We start from the raw sequence: 22,895 nt of genomic DNA, 5'->3' as shown, positions 1-22,895 counted from the left end.
CTCCAACTATAGTTTCTAAATGACTGACTTGGGCTATAGCACACAGACTGAGAATATGAATGAGAATTAATGGATGAATAGCTGACCACTAGAGAGATAGAAGCAAAAAGATGGTAAGTTCAAGGCCAACCTAGACTACATAGCAAATTAAAGGTCAATCTGGGAAACAGGAGACCTTGACTCCCTTTTCCCCTCAAAGGTTAGTGGATAGTATAAGTCACGATTTTCTTGAAAATATACTCAAGTCTCAACTGCCTCCCTCAAGAAACTTGGATATATCCCTGGAACCTCAAATGTTCCAATGTTTTCTCAAAACCTTCTTTTGTCTAAAAGCAAAGAATATATTTGTGATTGCTAGCATGAAAGAAAGCTCTGTGTTTGGTCTTTCCATCTCTTATTCTTACCCCACCCCCTTTTCTCATTATCTTGGAGCTCTGGTGTGACTATTGTGTATAAATCGTATGTTATGTATGTGACTTTAAATATCATTCTGTACTGCATTTATCACTGGAAGAGAGTAGCTGAGACTGGGTCTCATACAGGGTCTGAGACCAGTGTTTGCCTGTGTAGTCTAGGGATCATTCACCTGGAATCACTTGAAGTACTAGTTAAAATAAAATTTCCTGGTTACAATGAGCCAATGTCTGAGATATGGTCTAAGAATATGTTTTCAAAAGACAGCCAATGTGATGTACTTTAAGGTTTGAAAACACTGATGGATCTGAAGCCTATGGACAGAGTGGGCACAAGTATTATTTATGAAAGGTTAATAAAGATTAAAATGGGCTGGAGAGATGGTTCAGCAGTTAAGAGCACTGATTGCTCTTCCAGAGGACCTGAGTTCAATTCCCAGCAACCACATGATTGTTCGCAATCATCTGTAATGGGATCTGATGCCCTCTTCTGCTGTGCCTGAAGACAGCTACAGTGCACTCATATAAATAAAATAAATACATCTTTAAAAAATAAATGTTTAAAACAAATAGAATCAAATTGAAAAACAAGTTACCTGAACTGTTGCTTGATTTTAGGGGCAGGGTTGTTGCTTTGAAACAGGGTGGTCCTATGTAATGCTAGCTGGCCTGGTACTCACTGTGTAGCCCAAGGTGACCTTGCACTCTGAGTAATTCTCCTACTTCATCTTTCAAAGTGCTGGAGTTATAGACCACGCCACCACACTTGGCTTCTTCACATTTAATGCTTTGAATTTACATTTGTGAGTGAGATTTGGCCATGATCTCTAAGTGTTGTCTTGCTAAATTTAGACAAACATTACAATCATTTTGAATCAATGTTTTACAAACCAGCTTGTAGTTAATTTCCCACAATTTCACAATATTTGCAAACATGTACATGTGCCATCAGTTTTAAATTTCATTTATTTTTTTAATTTTATTTTTCTTGGATATTTTATGTATTTACATTTTAAATGTTATCCCCTTTCCCCTCTCCCATACCATCTCCCTACCCCCCCTGCTTCTATGAGGATGCTCCCACTCCCACCTCAATACCCTGGCATTCCCCTATATTGGGGAAAGGGGCCTTCACAGGACCAAGGGCTTCTCCTCCTACTGATGCCGGACAATGCCATCCTCTGCTACATATGTGGCTGGAGCCATGGGTCCCCCCATGTGTACTCATTGGTTGGTGGTTCAGTCCCTGGGAGCTCTGGTGGGCTTTGGTTGGTTGATATTGTTGTTCTTCCTGTGGTGTTGCAAACCCCTTCAGCTCCTTTAGTCTTTTCTCTAACTCCTCCTTTGGGGTTCCTTTGTTCAGTCCAATGGTTAGCTGCAAGCATCCTCATCTGTATCAGTAGGGCTCTGGCAGAGCCTCTCAGGAGACAGCCATATCAGGCTCCTGTCAGCAAGCACTTCTTGGCATCAGCAACAGTGACTGAGTTTGGCGGCTACATATGGGATGGATCCCCAGGTAGGGCAGTGTCTGGATGACCTTCTCTTCAGTCCCTGCTCCACTCTTTGTCCCTGTATTTTAAATTTCATTTATGTTATTAAGAAACATGTTCAGTGGGATAGTTCTAGGAGAGTTTTCTAAGATATACCTCTAAAGTCTTACCTACAGCCTAACAGGACATTAATAAGTACATTTGTGTGCATCACCTCATTTCAAGTAAAGTCACATGATCATAGGATATATAACCACAAAGACTGAATTTTTGTTTTGTTGTTGGTATTGGAGGAGGATACGGGGTCTCACGGTGCACCTCAGAGTGAACTAAAACTTCCTGTGTGGCTCTGTATGAGCTTGCACTCTAGTCTTAGCCTCAGAAGTGCTGGGATTACAGGCATGAGCAGCCACAGCCAGCTTCAGACTGAAATCTCCCTTTTCATCCAACAGAGAACAAGGAGTACTTGGCAAAATTCTCCATCTCTCCTTTATCCGTCTTCAGTGACGTTTCTCCCTATGCAAGCCTTCTCTTGTATAAAGGGATCTTTGATAGCAACCTGGCATTCTGCTCCTTAGACACTTTAAAGAGGTGATGTGTTAATAGCCTTCTTGACTGCATGTCTAAGATGGAGCAGAAATCTCTCCATTTTCTTTTTTTTTTAACCAGAATAAATATTTACTCCAGTAAGGACAAAGTGTTGTCCTTAGAGCTCCAGAGATTTAGTCCATTATTGTCATGACAGAATGGAAGACATGATACTGGAGAACGAGCTGCTAGTTTTACATTTGGATCAGCAGGCAGCAGGAAGAACAATTGACCACACTAGGCCTGAGTTGACCATCTGAGACCTGCGAGCCCATCCCTTAATGATACACATCCAACAAAGCCACACCTATTCCAACAAGGCCATACCTCCTTAAAGTTTCACTTCCTATATGCCTTTGGAGGTCGTTTTCCTTCAAACCACCACCAGTATCTTTGGTCCTTCCCCATTTGAAGAGATCTAGCCACATACTTCTGAAGATTACTTTCTCACCAATTTTCCAATCATACATTTTCTCTAAGTCCCTGACTATCCAACCAATCAATTGGTCATAGCTCATGACTCAGTGAATAATCATACATCTGTGCATTTCTCTTTCCAAACAAAATGTAACACCATGTGACTGCCTAGTTCTGCCTACTGTGATAGATTTCCCTTCACATGTATGTTTCTGTTTGTAATTCTACTGCTATCCACTTCGGGGTGGTACCTGCAGAATGTGCAAAATCATCTGTAAATCAGGCCCTAGTTCTTTATTCCTCAGTCAATTGATTGTAGAATACACCCCATGAGGTTATGTGCATAGAGTTGGTAGCAAATGACATTGTAATGAGAGTAGAAATCATAGACATTGGGGTAGATTCATCATGCAAGTTTTTTGTGCCCTCAGGACCTGCTCAGGTCTAATCTAATATACCCCACTTCTACTTGATAATGGCTGCTTCTGTGCATGTCCTAAGTTATGATTTTAGGGGGTCATATAACACTGAGATCATGATGGACAACTGCATGAAAACTTGCAGTCACTTTTCCCAAAGTGTTGCTGTGAACAAATAATTCCATTTTATTTCCATCCATTATTCTTTTTTAAGTATCTCTTACCTTACTACATTAATGATAATATCTAATTATATACTTAATTTGAATAAACATGGGTAGATATCTCCTCTTTACTCTCAGTATTTATAGAAGGAAACTAATATTTCACTACTCAGAACCAAATGACACCTCATAATGTTTTCCAAATTGGTATCTTTTATAGAATAAAAAAAGTTCCTTCTTAATCTTATGTTTTAGTTTCTTTTCTGTTGATGTGATAAGACATACTAAAAAAAATAAATTAGGAGAGGAAAAGGTTTATTTCGTATAATAGGTATAACATTGAGGAAGTGTAGAACAAGAATTCAAGTCTGGAGGAATATTGCTAGCAGGTCTTGCTTTAACTTCTGCTTAAATAGCTTTTTTTATATAGCCCAGGATCACCTACCTAGAAATAGTGCCACCACAATAGACTTGGCCCTCCAACATCAATAATAATCAAGACAATCATTCCCCACAGACATGCCAACAGGCCAATATGATCTGGGCGATCAATTTTCAAATAGAACTCCCTTCACCAGTGACTGTGGTTGTCTCAAGGTGAAAATTAACGATAACTAGTACATAATGATACCATACCAATTTTTATAATGAGTGATTTTTCTGTATCTATAATATTATTATATAATTATCCTTACTGTATAAATGTTGTAAATTTTACTAATTCATACTTGAATATTGTTATGCTTTCCATGTACAATGTGTCACTACTTGGTTTCTAGCTGGCAGTGCTCTTTTGGCAGGTTGTGAAACATTGGAAGGTGAGTTTTGTGCATCTGGAAGAAGTGGATCTCAAGGATATGAACCGTGCAGTTCATAACCGGGCCTCAGGTCCTGTTCTTTAGCGAGATACAAGGAGGAATGAGATAAGAACTCCCAGGTGCATACCAGTGCCGTCCATTGTGCATCAACCTACTGCCTTGTCCTTCCTTCCTTCCTTCCATTACTTCTGTCAGACATTCTTTTTTTAATTTCTTCCTTTTTTTAATAATCATTCCATTCGTTTACTCCATTTTCTTTATAATGGATTACACTCTACATTTAGTGTGATGCTTCATATTTCCCATTTGTCCTCGAAATACAAGTGGAAAAATGAGTTTTAATAATAAATAAAATTTCCCAGCCCCAACAAACAGGAAAGCACTCCTTAACATATTTGATAGTTCCTTTGATATTATCATAAAGGATATATGAGGCAAAAGAGAATAGTCACCCTTCAAATTCTCTAAAAATTTATCTGCCTTCAGATTTTTCTTAGCATTCCTGTAAACAGACTGTAAAACACACCAACTCTAAAAAGGAAAAATTAATAATTTAAAAGAAGGCTAGCACGTGTGCCTGAGATGCTGCATGGTACACTCAGCTACACTCAGTTACAGAGGCGCTCCATAGCTCCGTAACTAAGCTTATAACCGAGGACACCTAACACGAGAATCCACAGTCAACTGACACTCCCACAAGGACATATAGAAGGAGAAAACTGACATGGAGATCTCTCTCCCCAAATCTCAGCTCACCATGTAGCTATGATAGTGACCCATCAGAAACACAGCATTTACCATATCTCCATATAAACTCTTTCTCTAACTTGTAGAACTCTGACAAGAAAGGCAGAGCAGAGATGGTTAGAGTTAGGACTAGGGGAAGGTAAGAGTTGTTGGGTCAACTCAGAGAAGGAAACTAAAGGAAGACTCTGTTAGTACTAGAGGTAAAAATCTTCAAAGCAGAGAGCAGTGCATTCATAAAGACAAAGCATGCACAAGTGGAAACTGATGTTTGTACAAAACACATGTGACTGTTATCAGTGCAACATTAAACAAACTAAAGCTTCCCAACCGTCCCAGGTTACCACCATCACTCATGTACCTGGTTACTATAGAGGATAGAGTTCCTCAGCTGGGCACAGTAGCTCACTCCTGCAATCTCAGCATTCAGGTGGCTGATGCAGGAGGACTGCCATGAGCTCAAAGCCAGCCAAGATGCTGTCTGAAAAGGGGTGATGGTGGATTTCCCTGTGGTAAACCATACTGGCAATATATCCTCCCCAGCACGACCCTTGCTTGCTGTGTTGTTTTCAACGCTCTAAAAGGCCTTGTCTTCCAGACATCATATTCTGATGAGGAAGACTGACAAAAAAAGAAAGGTAAATAAAAAATTCACACGCTATGATGAGTGCTCAAAAGGAAACCTGCACAGGAATTAAATGGTGAGGCCGAGAAGCAGGGCTGGGGTCACCTCCATCAGAGCATACTTGGGAAAGAGGAGGCACATCAGACAGAAACATGAACAAGGTGAAGCTTACGTTGGCATAACAATTGACCATACAGAGTAATTTCAAACACCGACATTGATTATTTCCAAAGCTCTGTTATATCCCTAGGTAGCTAAGCTAATCAGCTCACTCCATGCTTGCACCGCAGTCTAACTGGGGATTGGGAGTTCTTGTGATGTTTGCCCTGATGGGCAGTAAACTGGACATCCATGTGCTAAACAGCAGTCTGTCACCAAGCTACATTCCTCGTCCCCAGACTTTTATCTCAACATTCTGAGAGATAATCCACTTTCAAGCTCATTCAAACTGTTGGCAGAAATTATCCCTGCTTTTGTTAAAACCTACTCCCCATTTATTTGCTGGCTACAAGTTTTTCTAAGATTCTAGAACCTGAGACCATCCCCTTTAACACTGCTTTAACATCAAAATCAGCAAGTGGGGTCAGCAGAGGGCATTGGATCCCCTGGAACCAGAGTTATGAATGGTGTAACCATAACTCAAGGGTGCTGGGAATAGAACCTGGGTCCCCTGCAAGAACAAGAACTATTACATCGTCTCTCCTGCACAAGGCATGGGTATTATGAAGGAGTCAGTTTTCTGCCTAGTACAGGAACAAAAGAAAAAAAGGAAAAAAATAGAGACATCAAGTAAATGGAATTTGATGGAGATGACATGGTCTGCACAGGTCATGGAGCAAGGAAGAAAACCCCCATATGCAGGAGAGTGAGGAGGAAAATGTAAATGACACTCACTATGTGCTTCCTTATAAGAGAAATGTTAACAGTCACTTGATTGATTGATTGATTGATTGATTGACTGATTTATTATCACTGTGTGTGTGTGACTGTGTGAGTGCAGCCATGTGTGCACAGTGCATATGTGGAGGTCAGAAAACAGCATTTGAGTATCAGTACTGTCCTTCCACTGTGGGTCCTGGGGATCAACCTGCAGGTTAGGCTTCTGCCATAAGTTTCTCTATACATTAAGCCATCTCAGTGGCCCAAATGAATTTTCCTATTTACTTTGTACACATTTTTCTAGGCACAGTGGCTCAGGGCTATAATCCTAACACTTGGTGAGATGGAGGTAGAAGGATCCCAAGTTTGAAATCATTTTTCAATTACATAGTAATTTAGGTCACCTGAGATCCTGTCCCAAAAAAGAAAAACGAAAGAAAGAAAATAAATAAATAAAAATATTATCTATTTTAGATTTTTGTTTGTTTCCTTCTTTGTTGAAACAGGGTTTCATGCAACCCAGCAACCCAGGCTAGCCTCGAACATGGCGTGGAGATGAGGCCAGCTCTGAACTTGTGACTTCCCTGCCTGCAGCTGAGAAGTGCTGGAATCAGCGGCACGCGGTGCACACACTAGACGAGACTCTAACTTGAATTTTAGAATCAGCCCTGGTCATCCTAAAGACAAGGTGTAACCCGGAACTAATCCACTTCACTTTACTGCTCAAAGTACCAAAAATACTAGACACTCATTTTTCCCACATATGTATGGAACAATCTCTAATTGGCATTTTACAGCCCTAAATATTTTGGTTTTTGCATGCAGAAATTGCAATATTAGTATCAATCACAGTATTTGTCAAATTTCTATTTGGATATCAGAAAGCAAAATCTTAAATTTAAAAAGAACTCAAAACATGGGGAGAAACTTTATTTCAAATGTTTCTAAAAAACAAAAATTTAACACAGCTAAAAAGTTAAACTCGTTTTTTTCCAAAAGCTTTCCACACAGACTCTTGGGGCAGGTCTGTGGTTAAAATGTCTATAAGGAGAATTGCACCTGCGCTGTGGTCTGTTTTTAAATAAACCTGCACCTGCAGTGGCTTTTCATAGAATTCTATTGGGACCCGCCTGTTGGCTGACTGGCATAACCCAGAGCTAACCCCCACCCACAGGTCCTAGCATGATCATTTTTCTGCTGACACAATAATAAACATGGTACCAAGGGAATCCTTCAAATGACAATAGGCCACGTTTAGTCCATCAGCCCCAGTGTTCCAGTCTAGCTGTGCTTTAAAGAGGTGGGGAGGTGGCTGCTGCTAGAGGCAAATATGGTTTCTTTCCTTTCCTGTAATACACGGGTTGCTATTTCCTGTTTTAGAATCCTTTTATTCTGCCATTTCCTTAACAAAAAATTGACTTTCTACCATACAATCCTTATCAAAAATCCAAAGTATTTTAATTTAATCTTATCTAGTCACTACTTAATTCAAGTCACTCTTTACTATTAAAATAGATTGCAATAAACTTCACTTGTGTCCCCACATTACCGTACAGATTAGCACATTCCTTCACCTTTTTAAAGTCATTTTCTTCATATGTATGTAAATTCTCTCTTACACTAAATGAATGCTTCCTTGAAGCACAGTGGGGTTCTTAAAGAGCAGTTTCAAATAGCAATATAAAAAAGAATAGGAAGAGAAAACAAACAGAACCATAGGGCTGGGAATACGGCTCAATGAGTTCTACCACCATCATCACACACACATAAATACATACACATATGAGCACACATTTGTGTATACACACACATACACACATACACACATACACATGCATACACACATGAGCCCACACAAGCACACATACATATACAGCAGATTTGTTTGGTTAAAGAGCAAGACTCGTTTCTATAATTCTGGTACTCAGGAGACTGATGCAGGAGGATTGTCCTGAGCCTGAAGACAGCCTGGGCTACATAGTAAACCCCAGGCCAGTATCAGTTACTGTGAGACCCAGCACGGCAGTTCTCAGCCTGAGGTCATGACCCCCACAGTGGTCACATATATCCTGCCTATAAGATATTTACATTCCAATTCATAACAGTAGCAAAACTCCACTTATGAAGTAGCAACAAAAATAACTTTATGCTTAAGGGTCACCAAACTCGAGGAACTGTGTTAAAGGGTTGCAGCATTAAGTTGTATTAAAGAAACACTGTTCTAGAGAGAGTAAGAAAGGGAGAGAGAGAAGAGACATTTTCCTTATTCTTTTTTTTTTAATTTTTTTAACTTTTTAATTAATGTCTCTTTATATGAGTACACTGTAGCTGTCTTCAGACACACCAGAAGAGGGCACCAGATCTCATTACAGATGGTTGTGAGCCACCATGTGGGTGCTGGGAATTGAACTCAGAACCTCTGGAAGAGCAGTCAGTGTTCTTAACCACTGAGCCATCTCTCCAGCACCCATTTTCCTTATTCTAATTATTTTATCAGTGTTTATATTTGCCATGATTACTACATTAAATACATTTTTCTTGAGAACAAGGAAAAGAATAATATATGAGAAATAACTAATCAGATATTTAAAAATATCAAATGCAGGGCTGTGGTTTGGCTGGTCAGAAAAAACACTTGCCGGGTTGGGGATTTAGCTCAGTGGTAGAGCGCTTGCCTAGCAAGCACAGGCCCTGGGTTCGGTCCCAAGCTCCGGAAAAAAAAAAAAAAAAAAAAAAGATTGCGTGCTAGAAAAAAACACTTGCCCTGTAAGCACAAGGACCTGAATGTTTAGAACCCATGCAATTTCAGGTGGGCTGGCAGGGCAGTGCTCATAATCTCAATGCTGAGGATGTAGGCACAGGAGGGTCTGTGGTTCTCATGGGCCAGTGCAGCCTAGTTGGTGAGCTCTGAACCAATGAGAGACTCTATCTCAAAGGAAGTGGACTCCTGAGGATGAGACCCCAGGTTGTCCCTCCTGCCTCCACAAACACATACATCTATGCTATTGCACACACAACACACATGTATCCTACACACACATGAACATACATACTCATAGCATAAAAATATGTAAGAGATCCAACTATAAAGATGTGTTGAAAAGTATCACAATTTTTCTACTTATCAAAAGCAAGGAATCTATAAGCAGATATTGTCTGGGTTCAGTACGACTTTGAAAGCTATTTAAAATTTCTTTTTCTGGGCTAAGTCTGTAGAGAAATAGCCCTGTGTTGATCTCTAGCATTGAAAAAATAAAAACAAATCTATTTTCTTTGGTTTCATTTATAAAACAGGCATAGCTAAGGTATATATGTCATTAAAACTGATGGTAAATTGTAGGATGTCATACAGGTGAAGGCAGGTACAAGATAGAACAAGGCCTGTTATTGAACAAGAAGGAAGAATGGGTGGGAGAAAAGTTTTAGAGAGAGGAGGAGACTGGAGCAGGCTGGAGAAGCAGCAGAGAGAACATGGAGGCAGATGTTAAGATTCCTCTCTGCACATTTACAGGTTGTTATGAATATTCTTAAGGGATGGATGTGTACAGGGCTTTGTATGTCTAGGTGGGCAATCATATCTTATCAATTAGATCAGAGGTTATTGTGCTGTGTGTTCTTTCGTGTGGTGATTTAAGTTCAAGAGAGTGTGTGGCAGCTGGAGACACTAGGTCATCACAGAATTGGGATGTATATGTTTGGCATGGTGGCAACCTGCCTTGGGAACTAGATGGGTAGAGAGATTGCTGCCAGGCTCAGAGACAAGCCATCGGCAGTGTGATACGGGATGGAGCAGATCCAGTGAGAGGCTTTGCTGACTGAGATGAAGATATCCACCAGATATCTTGGGGCACTGCAGTGCCAGACCTACTGTGGGGTAAAAGACAGCGTTTTTTATAATTTTACAGCAACAGTAATTAATAAGTATAAAGTACCTAGAATACGGTTGAAATGTGCACTTGATTCTTTTGGCATTAATCATTATTATTAACATTACTGAAGAACAACCGTTTTTTATTCAGATCAACTTGAATGCTAGATCTGGCCATGTCTGTATTTTAGAATCTGTGAATAAGCTACATTACACAGCAATGTGGAATTTAGGTTGCAGCTGAAATTAAGGCTGCTACCCATCTATGAGATCATCATGAGTTGTCAAGTGGGTACAAGTTAGCCAACCACAAGGTTCTTATTGCGGAGAGGTCACACGAGCATGAGTGAGCGATGCTAAGATCCTGAATCACTGTAAAGGAAGGAGCCACAGCAGGGGAATGTGGCAGCACTGTCCCTAGAGCTCAGAGAGGCATCACTCTCCTCTTGAGACTCCAGAAGGAACACAGCCCTCCCAACACCTTGATTTTGATCCAAAGAGACCACAGCAGGCCTCTAACCTACTTGACATAACAATCCTTGTTTGACGGTGAGCTTTTGGGTCCATACGGTCTGTCCATGGGGTCTTTTCTCTGTCGAAACCTTTAACCCAGATGTGGCCACATTTTTTTTATGAGGCTGACGCCAGATAAGTTTTTATTATATTTAAAAAACAGTGGAGCTGGAAGTAAGGGCAGGTCGTTGAAGGTGACTGAGAGGTGAAAGGCCTCCCATTCCTCAGTGGCAGGATCTGGACCCACTGCCTAGGCCGGGTTTAATCCAGCCGAGATGCTGGAAAGCAGAGCACACGGTTGTGCCCATCAGGGCAAAGAGGGCAAGAGAGCTCACAGCTCCTTGATATCGCTTGCTAGGGTCTCCTGTGTAGTAGCCATATGCGTAAAGAACTCGCCCAATAATCCACGCCACGCCCAGGCCAGAAGCTATGCGCGGGTGGTAAACACCTCCCACGGTTAGGAAGAATAGGAAGGGAGGGTACACCTCCAACGTGTTCTGGTGGGCGCGCTGAATGCAACTGAACATATACCCATTCTCAGGATCTGTGCTGTACATGACAGGGTACTCTATCTTGTACTTCTTGCGGGCTTTGCCCAGGTTGATGGCTAGGTGGAGCACCATCATAAAGCTGGCGGCACCAGTGAGAAGCACGAATCCATATTCCTTAGAGAGGACAGCCATCTTGGCTCTAGCTCACCTTGACGCGCCTGGTGCAGACCTAGATGTGGCCACATTTAATTCGTTCTTGAATTTCTGATGGGGTTAAAGACTAACTATAGTCTGATAATCAAACCTAGGCTGTTTGACACTGAGGAAGACTTGAAAGGATAGTTTTCAGATTGTAATACAAGTTAAAAGCAGAATCTAATTCAGGTATAAAATTGTAAACTCTTTAAGTTAGGATAGATGGTAAAGTCCTTTATCTAAATTGAGAAAATTGATGGACTAGACGTTTTAAGCATATATTATACCTCATAGTTTACATAACTGTTATAATTGTGTTCAGTGTATAATAGAAAGAAAAGGCCTTTTTAGTGGACAAAGGGTAGGGCTTGTGCTCTCATGCTAATTGTGTTACCCGAAAAAAAAAAACCTGTTTGCAGTGTCCCACGTGTAGATAAAGAAGCCTGCCCCCAGTTGGATCTGATTGGGAAATAAAGTCGGCAACGGACAACGGCTGTGCAGGGAGAGAGGCCGGACTTTTAGATTTCCGGGACTAAGGAAGGAAGAAGGGATTCTGCCAGAAGAGGCATGTAGGACTGACCACGCTGTGGAGGTTGAGATGGCTGAAATGCAGTTACAAAAAAAAAAAAGAGCAGCCCCATGGGAGGACGGTCCAGAAGGAAACAGGGCAGCAAAGATTTAAAGTGTTAACTCAGGAATACTGGAAGGGAGTGTGTGTTAGCCTCCAGAAGGTTCAGGAAGTGCCCAACCATTGAGCTAGTAAGTCTCTGGCTCTGTTTGTGTGTGTGTGTGGGGGGGGGGGGGGGGGAGGAACCAACTCTGCGTGGGTGGCAAGAAATGCAATCACCTGCCAGGAGCTCAGAGAGGATTAACAATTCACCACAACAGCCACGTGACTGGAAAATTTCAGGCACTAAGGCCTGGGTTGAAGGTCTTCTGAGGGAATACCGGGCAGAAGTGCAGAAATGGGGCCTTGGATAAAAGTATCATAAAGACTGTCCAAGCTCTGCTTGCAGAGCCATCTCCAGGAGCAAGCTAAACAATATACAAAATGTGCCTGGGAAATAAGAGTTATCTATTCCTGAAGTGAACCCATAGTCCTGTGTCTCTGTCTACAGCTGCTCTTTTGAGGTCCCTGTGTTGTTCATACTTCTGCTGGCTGAATCGTTACACCATGAGGTTTGTGGTCATTATTATAGCAGCAATAAGAGAGCTATAATAATTTGGGGCTCAGAATTTTCTTGTATAGTCGGGGCAAGCACATGTCTTCATTTAAAATAATTTCTCTTTAAAACAAATGAAACAGAGTGCTAGCAGTAAGGCCAAAGCTGCTTTCTCCGTCTTTCCCTCATTAAATATACATTGGCATTTATTATACACGGCAGGACTGAAAGGGAAAAATTATAACCTTTAATCAGACTCAAATACAGCATAGTAGATAATTGTGATATTTTCATTATGGTAAAACACAGATTTGTAGGCTGGAGGAATAATTCATGTTAGAGAAGGCCTCCTAGAGGAAGTGAGATACAAGCCAAGGGTAAAAAATTAGTAGAAATCAGGCACAAGAGGGATGAATGCAGTCCAGGTGAAGACTGTAATATCACTGGCAAACTGGGAGTTCAGAGAAATCATGACCATTCAAGGAAGTAAATCTCAGTATGTCAAGAAGAGTTCAGAGACTCTATACTCCATTTATTTCAACATATAAATCCTTATATAAAACAGTTCTGTAGAAAGCTAAAACATTCTATAGGAGTATAAATTTGGGTGTTTATAAATGATTGTACTGCATATTTGGTTACCTGGTTCAATTCATTATCAACATAAAATACATTTTCTGATACAATATCAGAATATTAGAAATTTACTCAGACCTAAAAGTAAACACTTAGGTAATACATTCTTTCTATTTTAAATGTGTACTGGAACAGTGTACTAGGTAACAATCATAGTATGAAGGAATGCTCTAATACACCAATTAGGATAAACAAAAGTGCTTTGAAAGGAAAAATTTACAGTAAGTAGACAATTTTTTATTTTAAAAAAAATGGTTCTTGGGGTTGGGGATTTAGCTCGGTGGTAGAGCACTTGCCTAGCAAGCACAAGGCCCTGGGTTCAGTCCCCAGCTCTGAAAAAAAGAAAAAAGAAAAAAAAATGGTTCTTTCTTATTCTGTGTGAGTGTGAGAGGAAAACTTCCAGGAATCACTTTCTCCTTCCACAGAGTAAATCCTGAGGCTCGAACCCAGGATAACAGGAAGTGTCCGCCTGCAATGCCACGGCGTTAAATCACAATGATGGGGGGCACGGTGGTAGAACTGGTACAGCACACGCAAGACCCTGGATTCAATCCCAGTGCCACAAAAAAGACTAATAACTAAATAAGTACATGCTTTTATCTTATCACAGACAGACAGACAGACAGACAGACAGACAGAAGGAAAGAAAGAAAGAAAGAAAGAAAGAAAGAAAGAAAGAAAGAAAGAAAGAAAGAAAGAGAGAAAGAAAGAAACTTCCCAAAATTAACTAATGAGGGAACAACAGAACAATCTCTGAGTAAAATCCTCAAATTACACTTTCTGGTGTTTGCCTGTACTGCAAACATACTAAATTGCTAAAAATGGTTTCCAAGGCTCCCAACTGGAAAGTAGAGGAAGACGACATAGCCGATGCTCACGGTTATTCACATGTCTGTCACTATACTGGGCATCACTGATAGTTTCCGAGTCCTCTCCCTCTATAACCTGAGGGTTCCAGTTCTTCCAGTGCAAACTAGGAAACAAGACAAGTGGGAAAATAAGAGGTAGAGAAAGGGGGCCTGTATGTTAAGTGAAGGATGAAGAGGCTGTTTTGTTTGCTTGTTTGTACAGAATCAGAAGAGATTAGATCTAGAGCATAGTTCCCTGGATGGATACAGCTGGAGTTCAGTCCCCAGTACCCGGTAAGACTGAGAATGGTGGCACAGGCCTATACACCTCCGTAGTCATCTTTAGCTATCTAGAGAGTATTGGACCATCTTAGGCTACATATAACCATTTCAAAAAAGAAAAGAAAAAAGTCAAAGCAGCTCTTCATTTTGTCATTCAGGCAATCAAACCAAAGACACAAGCTTTTAACTTTCAACACCTACCACACATTGCCATGGGAGTTTCCTGTCACACTTCCAGCTCATTTCTAGGTGTTTTTGTGACTTAAAATAGATACAGACCTTATTTGCAAAAGGTTTCTATCAATATTAGCTCATAATAAGTGGTTTCTAACAGAAGCCAGTGGAAACTACACTTCAACTCCTCCATTTTCTTTCTTATGCCTAAAAATAATCCTTCTTTCTTTTTTTGTTCCAAAAATAGTGACCTGTGTGATATTGGTGTGTCTCAGTAAGTCACAGTTACTACACTGACTATACATTCCCTACCATTCTTATATCAGCCATTATTATTACTGTCACTACCTCATTGAAAGTAAATAAAAACTACTTTTGATAACTTCAATCTTCTGAAACTAGTCTATAATTCTGGGATATAAATAAATATTCATTCAACTATTATATTATGTTCATAAAAACCATATTTAATATTCCATCATTCAACTATAAATTATTATAAAAAATTAAAAGCCTATACTGCAGGCCATGACAGTAAATATTTTTTTCTTTTTTTTTTCTTTTTTTTTGGAGCTGGGGACCAAACCCAGGGCCCAAGCGCTCTACCGCTGAGCTAAATCCCCAATATTTTTAATCCCTTCATCCAAGAGGTTGGAGTGGAAGAATCACAAATTCAAGGCCAGCCTAGGCTACATAAATGACATAATCAAAAATAAATAAGAATGTGGCTGTGGTGTCAGACATCCTTAATCTCAGTGCTCAGGAGGCAGAGCAAGCAGAGCCAGGAGTCAATCCAGTCTGCGATACGTGGCAAGTTAGGAGACTGTCTCCAAACAAAAGCAAATATACAAAGACAAAAGTGATGTTAGACACATGACCCATTCACTGTTGGAGTGCCTGTTGCTCTTTAAAGGACCCAGGTTTGATTCCTAGCACACACAAGCTGGCCCACAGACATCCACAGCTCCACTTTCAGAGTCTCCAACACCTCTTACCCCTTTCTGGCCATCACAGGGTACCAGGTGAAAGGCTTCTCCATGTAAAGTAAATTAATACATCTAAAAAGGTAAGAAAAACATAGATATGGCAGAATCTGTTACGTGCAATGACTGGTAACATTATATATCATGACTTTACTATTACTTCACTAGTCCAATACAATAGAGTCTAGGAGTAAGACAATACTTTCACAACCCAGAACACATTCCCTGAAGTAAGTATCCTAGCATTATCTAGGCTCTCAAATGTCATTCATAAAACCCTATGCTCTGTGAGAAAACACTGTAAATGTCTTATAAAGAAAAAAGGAGTTATCTTACTAACTCCTGGACATCAAAATAATGTAATTAACTTTCAAGGCAATGAATAATTGTAGCTTCCACAGATACAGAAGTGAACTGTAGACTAGTAAGATGGCTCAGCAGGAAAGACAGCCTGACAGACGACCTGAGTTAGATCCCTAGAACTCATGTACCACAGTGCACACCTACACACATGAAATAACTTTTTTTTCCACTTAAAGAAAAACCCAAGTGTTTTCTAATAGCTGCTCATTTTCTCTGGGAATTCATGTTTTTCTTTTTAGTTGACATGGGCTTACATTCTCTAGCATCACTTAAATCAATCTTATTTTCAGGAATAAAAAATTGCTTTGTGATCGGGTCTGGCCCTATAATACACTGGCCAGTGTAGCCTAGAACTTATAGTATGGAACAGGATGTTCTTAAAAATCAAAATCCTCCTGCCTAAGTCCCCTTCTAATAGGATTACAGTACTTCTGGCAGAAATATAATTTTCTTGCAAAAAAATTCTCAATTAAATGGTAAGTAACCCTAATATCAGGCTTAGAGAAATATATAATGGAACTACTGGAATACAAAAAATAATAGGAATGAAAGCTATTCTTTATTAAAAGAATAATTAAATAATTAAAATATTAATTTAGTCATTCACATTTAAAATATTTGAAATAGTTTTTAACTTACCTATAATGTGTGCATTTTGATCAAAATATGACTAAGATTTCACATACTTTGAGATAAAAATGAACAGAACACAAAACGATTTCACAGTTAGTGGAAATTTTAATATAGTATTATTATAGCCCCAGTTTCTTGAAATGATCTTTAAGCCCCAGTGCGATCCGAGTGTCCTGCACCTGGTGAAGAGCTTTGTGAGGCCCTACTTTTCTATCTGATGACTCTGTGTTTGCCTTTGGCTCTTCTGCAGTATAAACTGAACACAGAATGACACAATGTGTGTCACAGCCCACACGCCATTAGAACTTGCTATTATCATAGACCACAGGCAGTTAATGTCGTGTCTACTAAACTTTACATTCAAGGATGCCACTCTCAATTTTTCCTTACTTTTCCTTAATAATTTTTGTTCACTTTGCCTTTAAAAAAAAGGGAAGCTGGAGAGATGCTCAGTGATTAAGAGCACCGACTGCTCTTCCAGAGATTCTGAGTTCAAATCCCAGCATCCACATGGTGGCTCATAACCATCTATAATAGGATCTGATGCTCTCTTAAAAAAAGCTACAGTGTACTCACATGAATAAAACAAATACATCTTTTTTCAGAAAGAAAATGTAAATTCAAATATGAGGTTTATGCTTATTATCAGAACATGTGTTTCTAACCACATCCTATTCATTAAACTGTATTTTCTAGCTGGTCACTGGTGGCTCAGACCTTTAATTCCACCACTCAGGAAGAGAGGCAGAAAGATCTCTTTGAGTTGGAGGTCAGCCTGGTCTACTGAGCTTGTTCCAGGGCAGCCAAGGCTACATAAGGAAACCCTGTTTTCTAAAACTGGGTAAGGGCTTGTAAAGGTTTCAGACACCCTTGAGCACGTAAGGTATTGTATACTTTAAAATACCACTTTTCTGAAAGATATATTAATGTTCTCTTCTTATAAGAAAAACATTTTATTAAAGAATTAGAACTGTCATTTTATGATACTGTTAAGACTACTATGATGCTCAAATCAATATGGGCATCAGCTAGTGCACAAGGAACCAACTCTAATGGATTTTCTTGATGTAAAATCCTGGTGCAGGATTTTATGGCTCTGATTTCTATAGCAGACTCCCTAGTTAAAATTGTCTGCGAGTCTGTTTCCAAATATGTTAAACTAAAGTTGAAAGTGATGACTACTGAATCCTTTCTAGTTCAGTTTATGTCTCGGAGATGCTTACATGTGTATACATCATCCCCTAAGCTTTATATAGCACCTAGGATACGAAGTGAAATACTCTTTAAACAAATTGAACATATTCATTAAACAAATTGAACATTCCTCTGTACCAAACTTGGGGTAGGAGGTTAACTAGAGGATTTTTCAAGCTGTTTTGAGATTTATTATATATAAGCACACCGTAGCTGTCTTCAGACACACCAGAAGAGAACGTCAGCTCTCATTACAGATGGTTGTGCGCCACCATGTGGTTGCTGGGATTTGAACTCGAGACCTCTGGAACAACAGTCAGTGCTCTTAACCATCTCTCCAGCCCTCACACTGTTTTGAATACAACACAAATCCATTGATTTTGAACAGAAATGGTAAACCCTTTTGGAGAGTTTTTGTTTGTTTGTTTGTTTGTTTGTTTGTTTGTTTTACAGTTTCTAGCAGGAGAATGTAGCAAATAGCTATCCATATTCCCTCAACCAAAGAACAAAGACTGTCCTTCTCCATCTGGGAAGGCTATCTTCTTTAATCTGTCCTATCACCCAGGGAGCAGTGAGAACGGAGACATGGACCTGGAGTCAACTGTGGCGATGAGGGGAGTAGCAGGCAAATCACCCTCGGGTCTTTAAATCCTTTTATGATCGCGCGAGCCTATGCATGCGTGCGTGCCTGTGTCTGTTTGGATAGTTGTACTTATTGCTGTCTTATTTTATAAGACAAGGCCCCATGTGGTGTGTATAATCGCGACTTTGTATATCCTTTTAAATAAGGACGCTGACACATAACAAGACACACATTTGAGATGGCTTAGCTGGTAAAGGCGCTGTCTACTAAGCTTGACAACAGTTCGATCCCTCAGACCCGCATGATGGAAGGAGTCTATTCGCCCGCCCGTACTCTTGTTTTCAAAACATATGTAAAGCCTATGCTGGGATCCCAGCACTGAACGCTGGCTAACAATGGTCTTGTGAGCTCCAGCAGTCATTTCTCCCATTTGACTGAGTTCTGCCCTCCTAGTTCTGCCCTCCTAGACCACAAGGTCTCCAAACACGGAAAAATCATCTATTTTGGCCATTATTTCTCTCTCAGAGCCTAACACGCTGCCAGGCATGTTGGTGCTTGATCAATGTTGAAGAACACAACAATGAATGATTATTAAGTACTGCCATCCAATTCTATACCGGCGGGCGGGGGAGGGGGGCTGTCCTTTAATGGCGGTCCACCGCTGACAGCTTCAGTGTTTTCCAGAACGTCTAGAAAAGCGAAAACTGTTCCAGCAGAAGAACACTATCGCGTCTTTTTCCTTTTCCCGGGGGATGGGGGGCTGCCCTCAGAAAACCGCCAAAGTCCGCCCTCGGCTCGCCTAAAAGCACACACTCGCCGTGCGGGGCCCAGAAACCCCGCCAGACAAAAACCCCGCTGTTTCGGTAGCAACCGCCAGACAGAAACAGAGAAAAGAACCAAGCCGGGAGGCTGAGACTAGCCTGGACAACATGGCGAGGCCCGGCTTCAGAAGTCAAGACAGACCATAAAAACAAAACGAAACAACCAAACTTCCACTCGGGAGGACCGAAGAAACTAACCGAGAGCTGGGAAACTGTCTAGCGTAGCTCACTGGGCGCCCTGCTGACGCATGGAGACGTAGAGGCCCAGCGCCCTCTGTCGGCCGCAGGCTGTCTCGCAGCGACGCTGACGGGTTTCGACTCCACGCCGGAACTCGCGCGAGAGAGCGCGGAAGTCGCCACAAAAGGCTCGGCGGAACGGAAGGTCCTTAGCCTGCCGTTCCTATCCGGAAGTGTTTTAATTCGCCGGAATCGACTGCTTTTAGAAAGGCACAGCGGGACTACGCTTCCGAGGGCGAGCGGAAGTTCAGGCTCGCCGCTGTGCGAAGAGCACCCTGGGAGCGGAAGGAAATGGGCTTTTCCCAGACTCTGGGATCCGGTATTCACCAACTTGTGTGGCGTGGAGCGTGGTGGTGCTGAAAACCTCCGGTTGCTGGAATCGTTTCTGCGCGGACATCAGAAGTGGCGGAAATCGCGGCATCGCTGGGGAACCCGAGACCGCTGGTGAGCCATGGTGAAGCGATCACGGCGGCGTGGAGCGGCCCAGTGGGCCACCGTGCGGGCCAAGGCTGGTCGCACTGCCACGGACGAAAATGAGGACGATTTAGGGTCGCCGCCTTCTCCAGGGGACTCCAGCTACTACCAAGACCAGGTAGATGAGTTCCATGAAGCGCGATCTCGGGCAGTCCTGGCTAAGGGCTGGAACGAAGTCGAGAGTGGGGAGGAGGATGACGATGAGGAGGAAGAGGTGCTACCTCTAAATATTGACGATGAAAATGACGAAGATGGAGAGAGTTCCGAGGAGGAGGAGGATGGCGAAGATGATGATGGTGGGAGCTCCGTACAGAGTGAGGCTGAGGCCTCTGTGGATCCCAGCTTGTCCTGGGGTCAGAGAAAAAGGCTTTATTATGATACAGACTACGGTTCCAAATCCCGAGGCCGTCAGAGTCAGCAAGAAGTAGAAGAGGAGGAAAGAGAGGAAGAAGAGGAGGCACAGGTAATTCAGCGGCGCTTAACCCAAGCCCTGCAAGAGGATGATTTTGGAGTCGCTTGGGTGGAGGCCTTTGCAAAACCCGTGCCACAAGTAGACGAAGCTGAGACTCGGGTTGTGAAGGATTTGGCTAAAGTCTCGGTAAAAGAGAAGCTGAAAATGTTGAGGAAAGAGTCACCAGAGCTCTTAGAACTGATAGAAGACCTCAAAGTCAAGTTGACAGAAGTGAAGGATGAGTTAGAGCCTTTGATACAGTTGGTGGAAAAGGGGGTCATTCCGCCTGGAAAAGGAAGCCAGTACCTGAAGACTAAGTATAACCTCTACTTGAATTATTGCGCCAACGTCAGTTTTTATTTGATCTTAAAAGCCAGGAGAGTCCCCGCACATGGACATCCTGTTATAGAAAGGCTTGTTACCTACAGAAATCTGATCAACAAGCTCTCAGTTGTGGATCAGAAACTGTCCTCCGAAATCCGTCACCTACTCACAGCCAAGGAGGGTGCTGGAAAGAAAGACCTGAATCCAAAAGCAAAATTAACCAAGACCAAGCCAAAGTCTGCAAAGCAGACTGATGTTAACGCTGACCTGACTGAAGAGCCTGAGTTTGATGAGGCTGCACTAGAGTTCTACAAGGAAATGGAAGACAGGCCAGAGTTGAAGAGAAAGAAAGAAGAAAATAGTGCTGAAGAACAGGCTCTTGAAGAGCAAAACGCCAAGCGAGCCATTACCTACCAGATCGCCAAAAATAGGGGACTTACACCCAGGAGAAAGAAGATTGATAGAAATCCCAGAGTCAAACATAGGGAAAAGTTCCGAAGAGCCAAAATCCGAAGACGAGGCCAGGTTCGTGAAGTTCGTAGAGAAGAACAGCGGTATAGTGGTGAACTCTCTGGCATTCGCGCTGGAGTTAAAAAGAGCATTAAGCTTAAGTAAAGTTGCTCTTAGGCCTAGCTTTTGCCACTTACCGTAGGTCAATAAAAGTGTTTTTGCAGTAATGTGATTGTTTGTGTGTGATAACTAATTTTTAAGTTTAAAATTTTTCAACAGGGAAATGGGGTTGTTGCTTTGGGTTTTTTGTTGGTTTTTTGTACTGGGTGCTGGGAATTTAAACCTGGAGCCCGTGCATAACTACTCATAAGCTGTCTCCAGCCCTGGGTTACTATGTTATTTGCCCATTAAAGTCCTATTAAGAATTATAATTGAAGGGTTAAAAAAAAAAATACTGTGTTGAAGTATTCCAATATTTTAGCAAATGTTAGCCTAGAAGATTTTCCCAGTTTAGGACACTTATGTAAGTTTTCATATGGGAAGAATATACCTTTGACAATCATGGGTTTTGTAAAATAGCATGCAAAAGTAACCAACAGGTTTCAATTATAATTGTAACTCCTGGGGCAGAATATTTGTATATGTGTGTTTGATGTTAAAGTCGATTGCATCTGTGGTAAAAGGCAGCTTTGGTTAAATGTGACAGAAAGGAAAAGATGCCTTAGTTACATCAATTGTATTTTTTTTAATAATTCTCTTTATGGTAAATAAGATGGAGATCCCATATTCCCTCTGCTGGTGATTGGCTGTGGTTGCTGTTTGTGCTGATTCTCGATTTGCTGAGAATTTTAAGTTTACAGGTACTATATGCATCCTTACAGTAAAAAAGATGATGCGGTTGTACTAGTCACAGATGTAGAGGCTATACAATTCGAGGTTGAGCTGATTAAGTGAGTTGGGGCCCTTGTACTACAAACATGCAGACCTGAGTTTCAGTCCCAAACAACAACAAAAGCAGTTATCTGTGCCCATAACCCCAGTCTTGGGAAGTAGAAATAGGTAGGTGGATCCCTAGAACTCACTGGCCTGCCAGCCTAGCCAAAAGCAAGCTTCCAGCTCAGTAAGGGAACTATTCAAGGGAATAAGGCAGAAAGCATAGAGGAAGGCACCACGGTACCCTGCTCCAGCTGGCATGCATGCATTTCACTGGCCCTATTAGCCACATTTTGAAAATGAGATTGGGGGCAGAGAGAATTAACTTTTTCAAATCACAAAACTTCTGTGCATCACAGGATGTCATGCCAGCCTTGCTGACTAAAGAGCTTAACTCCTTTTCAGATGAAGTAGAAAAGCTGGCATTTAGAAGTTTGCTGGGTGACTCTGGAGTAAATTGAGTTTCATTTTCTTCATCTCTTGAATAACTTTACCAGCAAGCTGATTCGACCACTTGAATTTTAAACCAAAGTCTTATTTAGTTTAGTAGCTATGACTTTAATCAAAATACTTGGTGTCTGTGTTCCTCTGTTCTGTTTTTGTTCTTTTGTGGAAAACCTGGGCAGTGGGGCCTGAGGGTGTAGTTTTTATTTTTTTAGTATAGTGCCTGGTTTCCAGGAAGTCCTTGGGGTCAGTCCTGCTTACCTCTTAAACTGGACTTG

At 41.3% G+C, this 22,895-nt stretch overlaps 1 protein-coding gene, 1 long non-coding RNA gene and 1 pseudogene across 4 annotated transcripts; 1 reads left to right on the top strand and 2 right to left on the bottom strand.

Moving 5' to 3' along the window:
• Positions 1–1,364: 1,364 nt before the first annotated feature.
• LOC148001261 (uncharacterized) lies at positions 1,365–19,554 on the bottom strand. 2 transcript variants are annotated; one of them, XR_015637328.1, is made up of 3 exons: positions 19,503–19,554; positions 15,723–15,785; positions 1,365–1,982 (listed from the first exon to the last, which is right to left on the bottom strand). It is a non-coding gene; the product is annotated as an uncharacterized LOC148001261 (long non-coding RNA). The 2 variants fall into 2 exon arrangements; XR_015637327.1 differs by lacking the exon at positions 1,365–1,982 and adding an exon at positions 13,013–14,396.
• Mgst3l1 (microsomal glutathione S-transferase 3 like 1) lies at positions 11,056–11,660 on the bottom strand (annotated as a pseudogene). The gene has a single exon (XR_015637326.1). The product of XR_015637326.1 is annotated as a microsomal glutathione S-transferase 3 like 1 (transcript).
• A 258-nt stretch (positions 19,555–19,812) lies between the features above and the next one.
• On the top strand, positions 19,813–21,467 carry Utp3 (UTP3, small subunit processome component). Its single transcript, NM_001012036.1, is given in 1 exon segment — positions 19,813–21,467. A coding segment is annotated over 1 exon segment (1,413 nt). The 5' UTR covers positions 19,813–19,992; the 3' UTR covers positions 21,406–21,467.
• Positions 21,468–22,895: the final 1,428 nt, after the last annotated feature.

The sequence above is a fragment of the Rattus norvegicus genome, chromosome 14 (genome assembly GCF_021556685.1).
Source record: "Rattus norvegicus strain SHRSP/BbbUtx chromosome 14, alternate assembly SHRSP_T2T, whole genome shotgun sequence".
NCBI lineage: Eukaryota > Metazoa > Chordata > Mammalia > Rodentia > Muridae > Rattus > Rattus norvegicus.
This window is presented reverse-complemented; position numbering and strand designations above follow the sequence as displayed.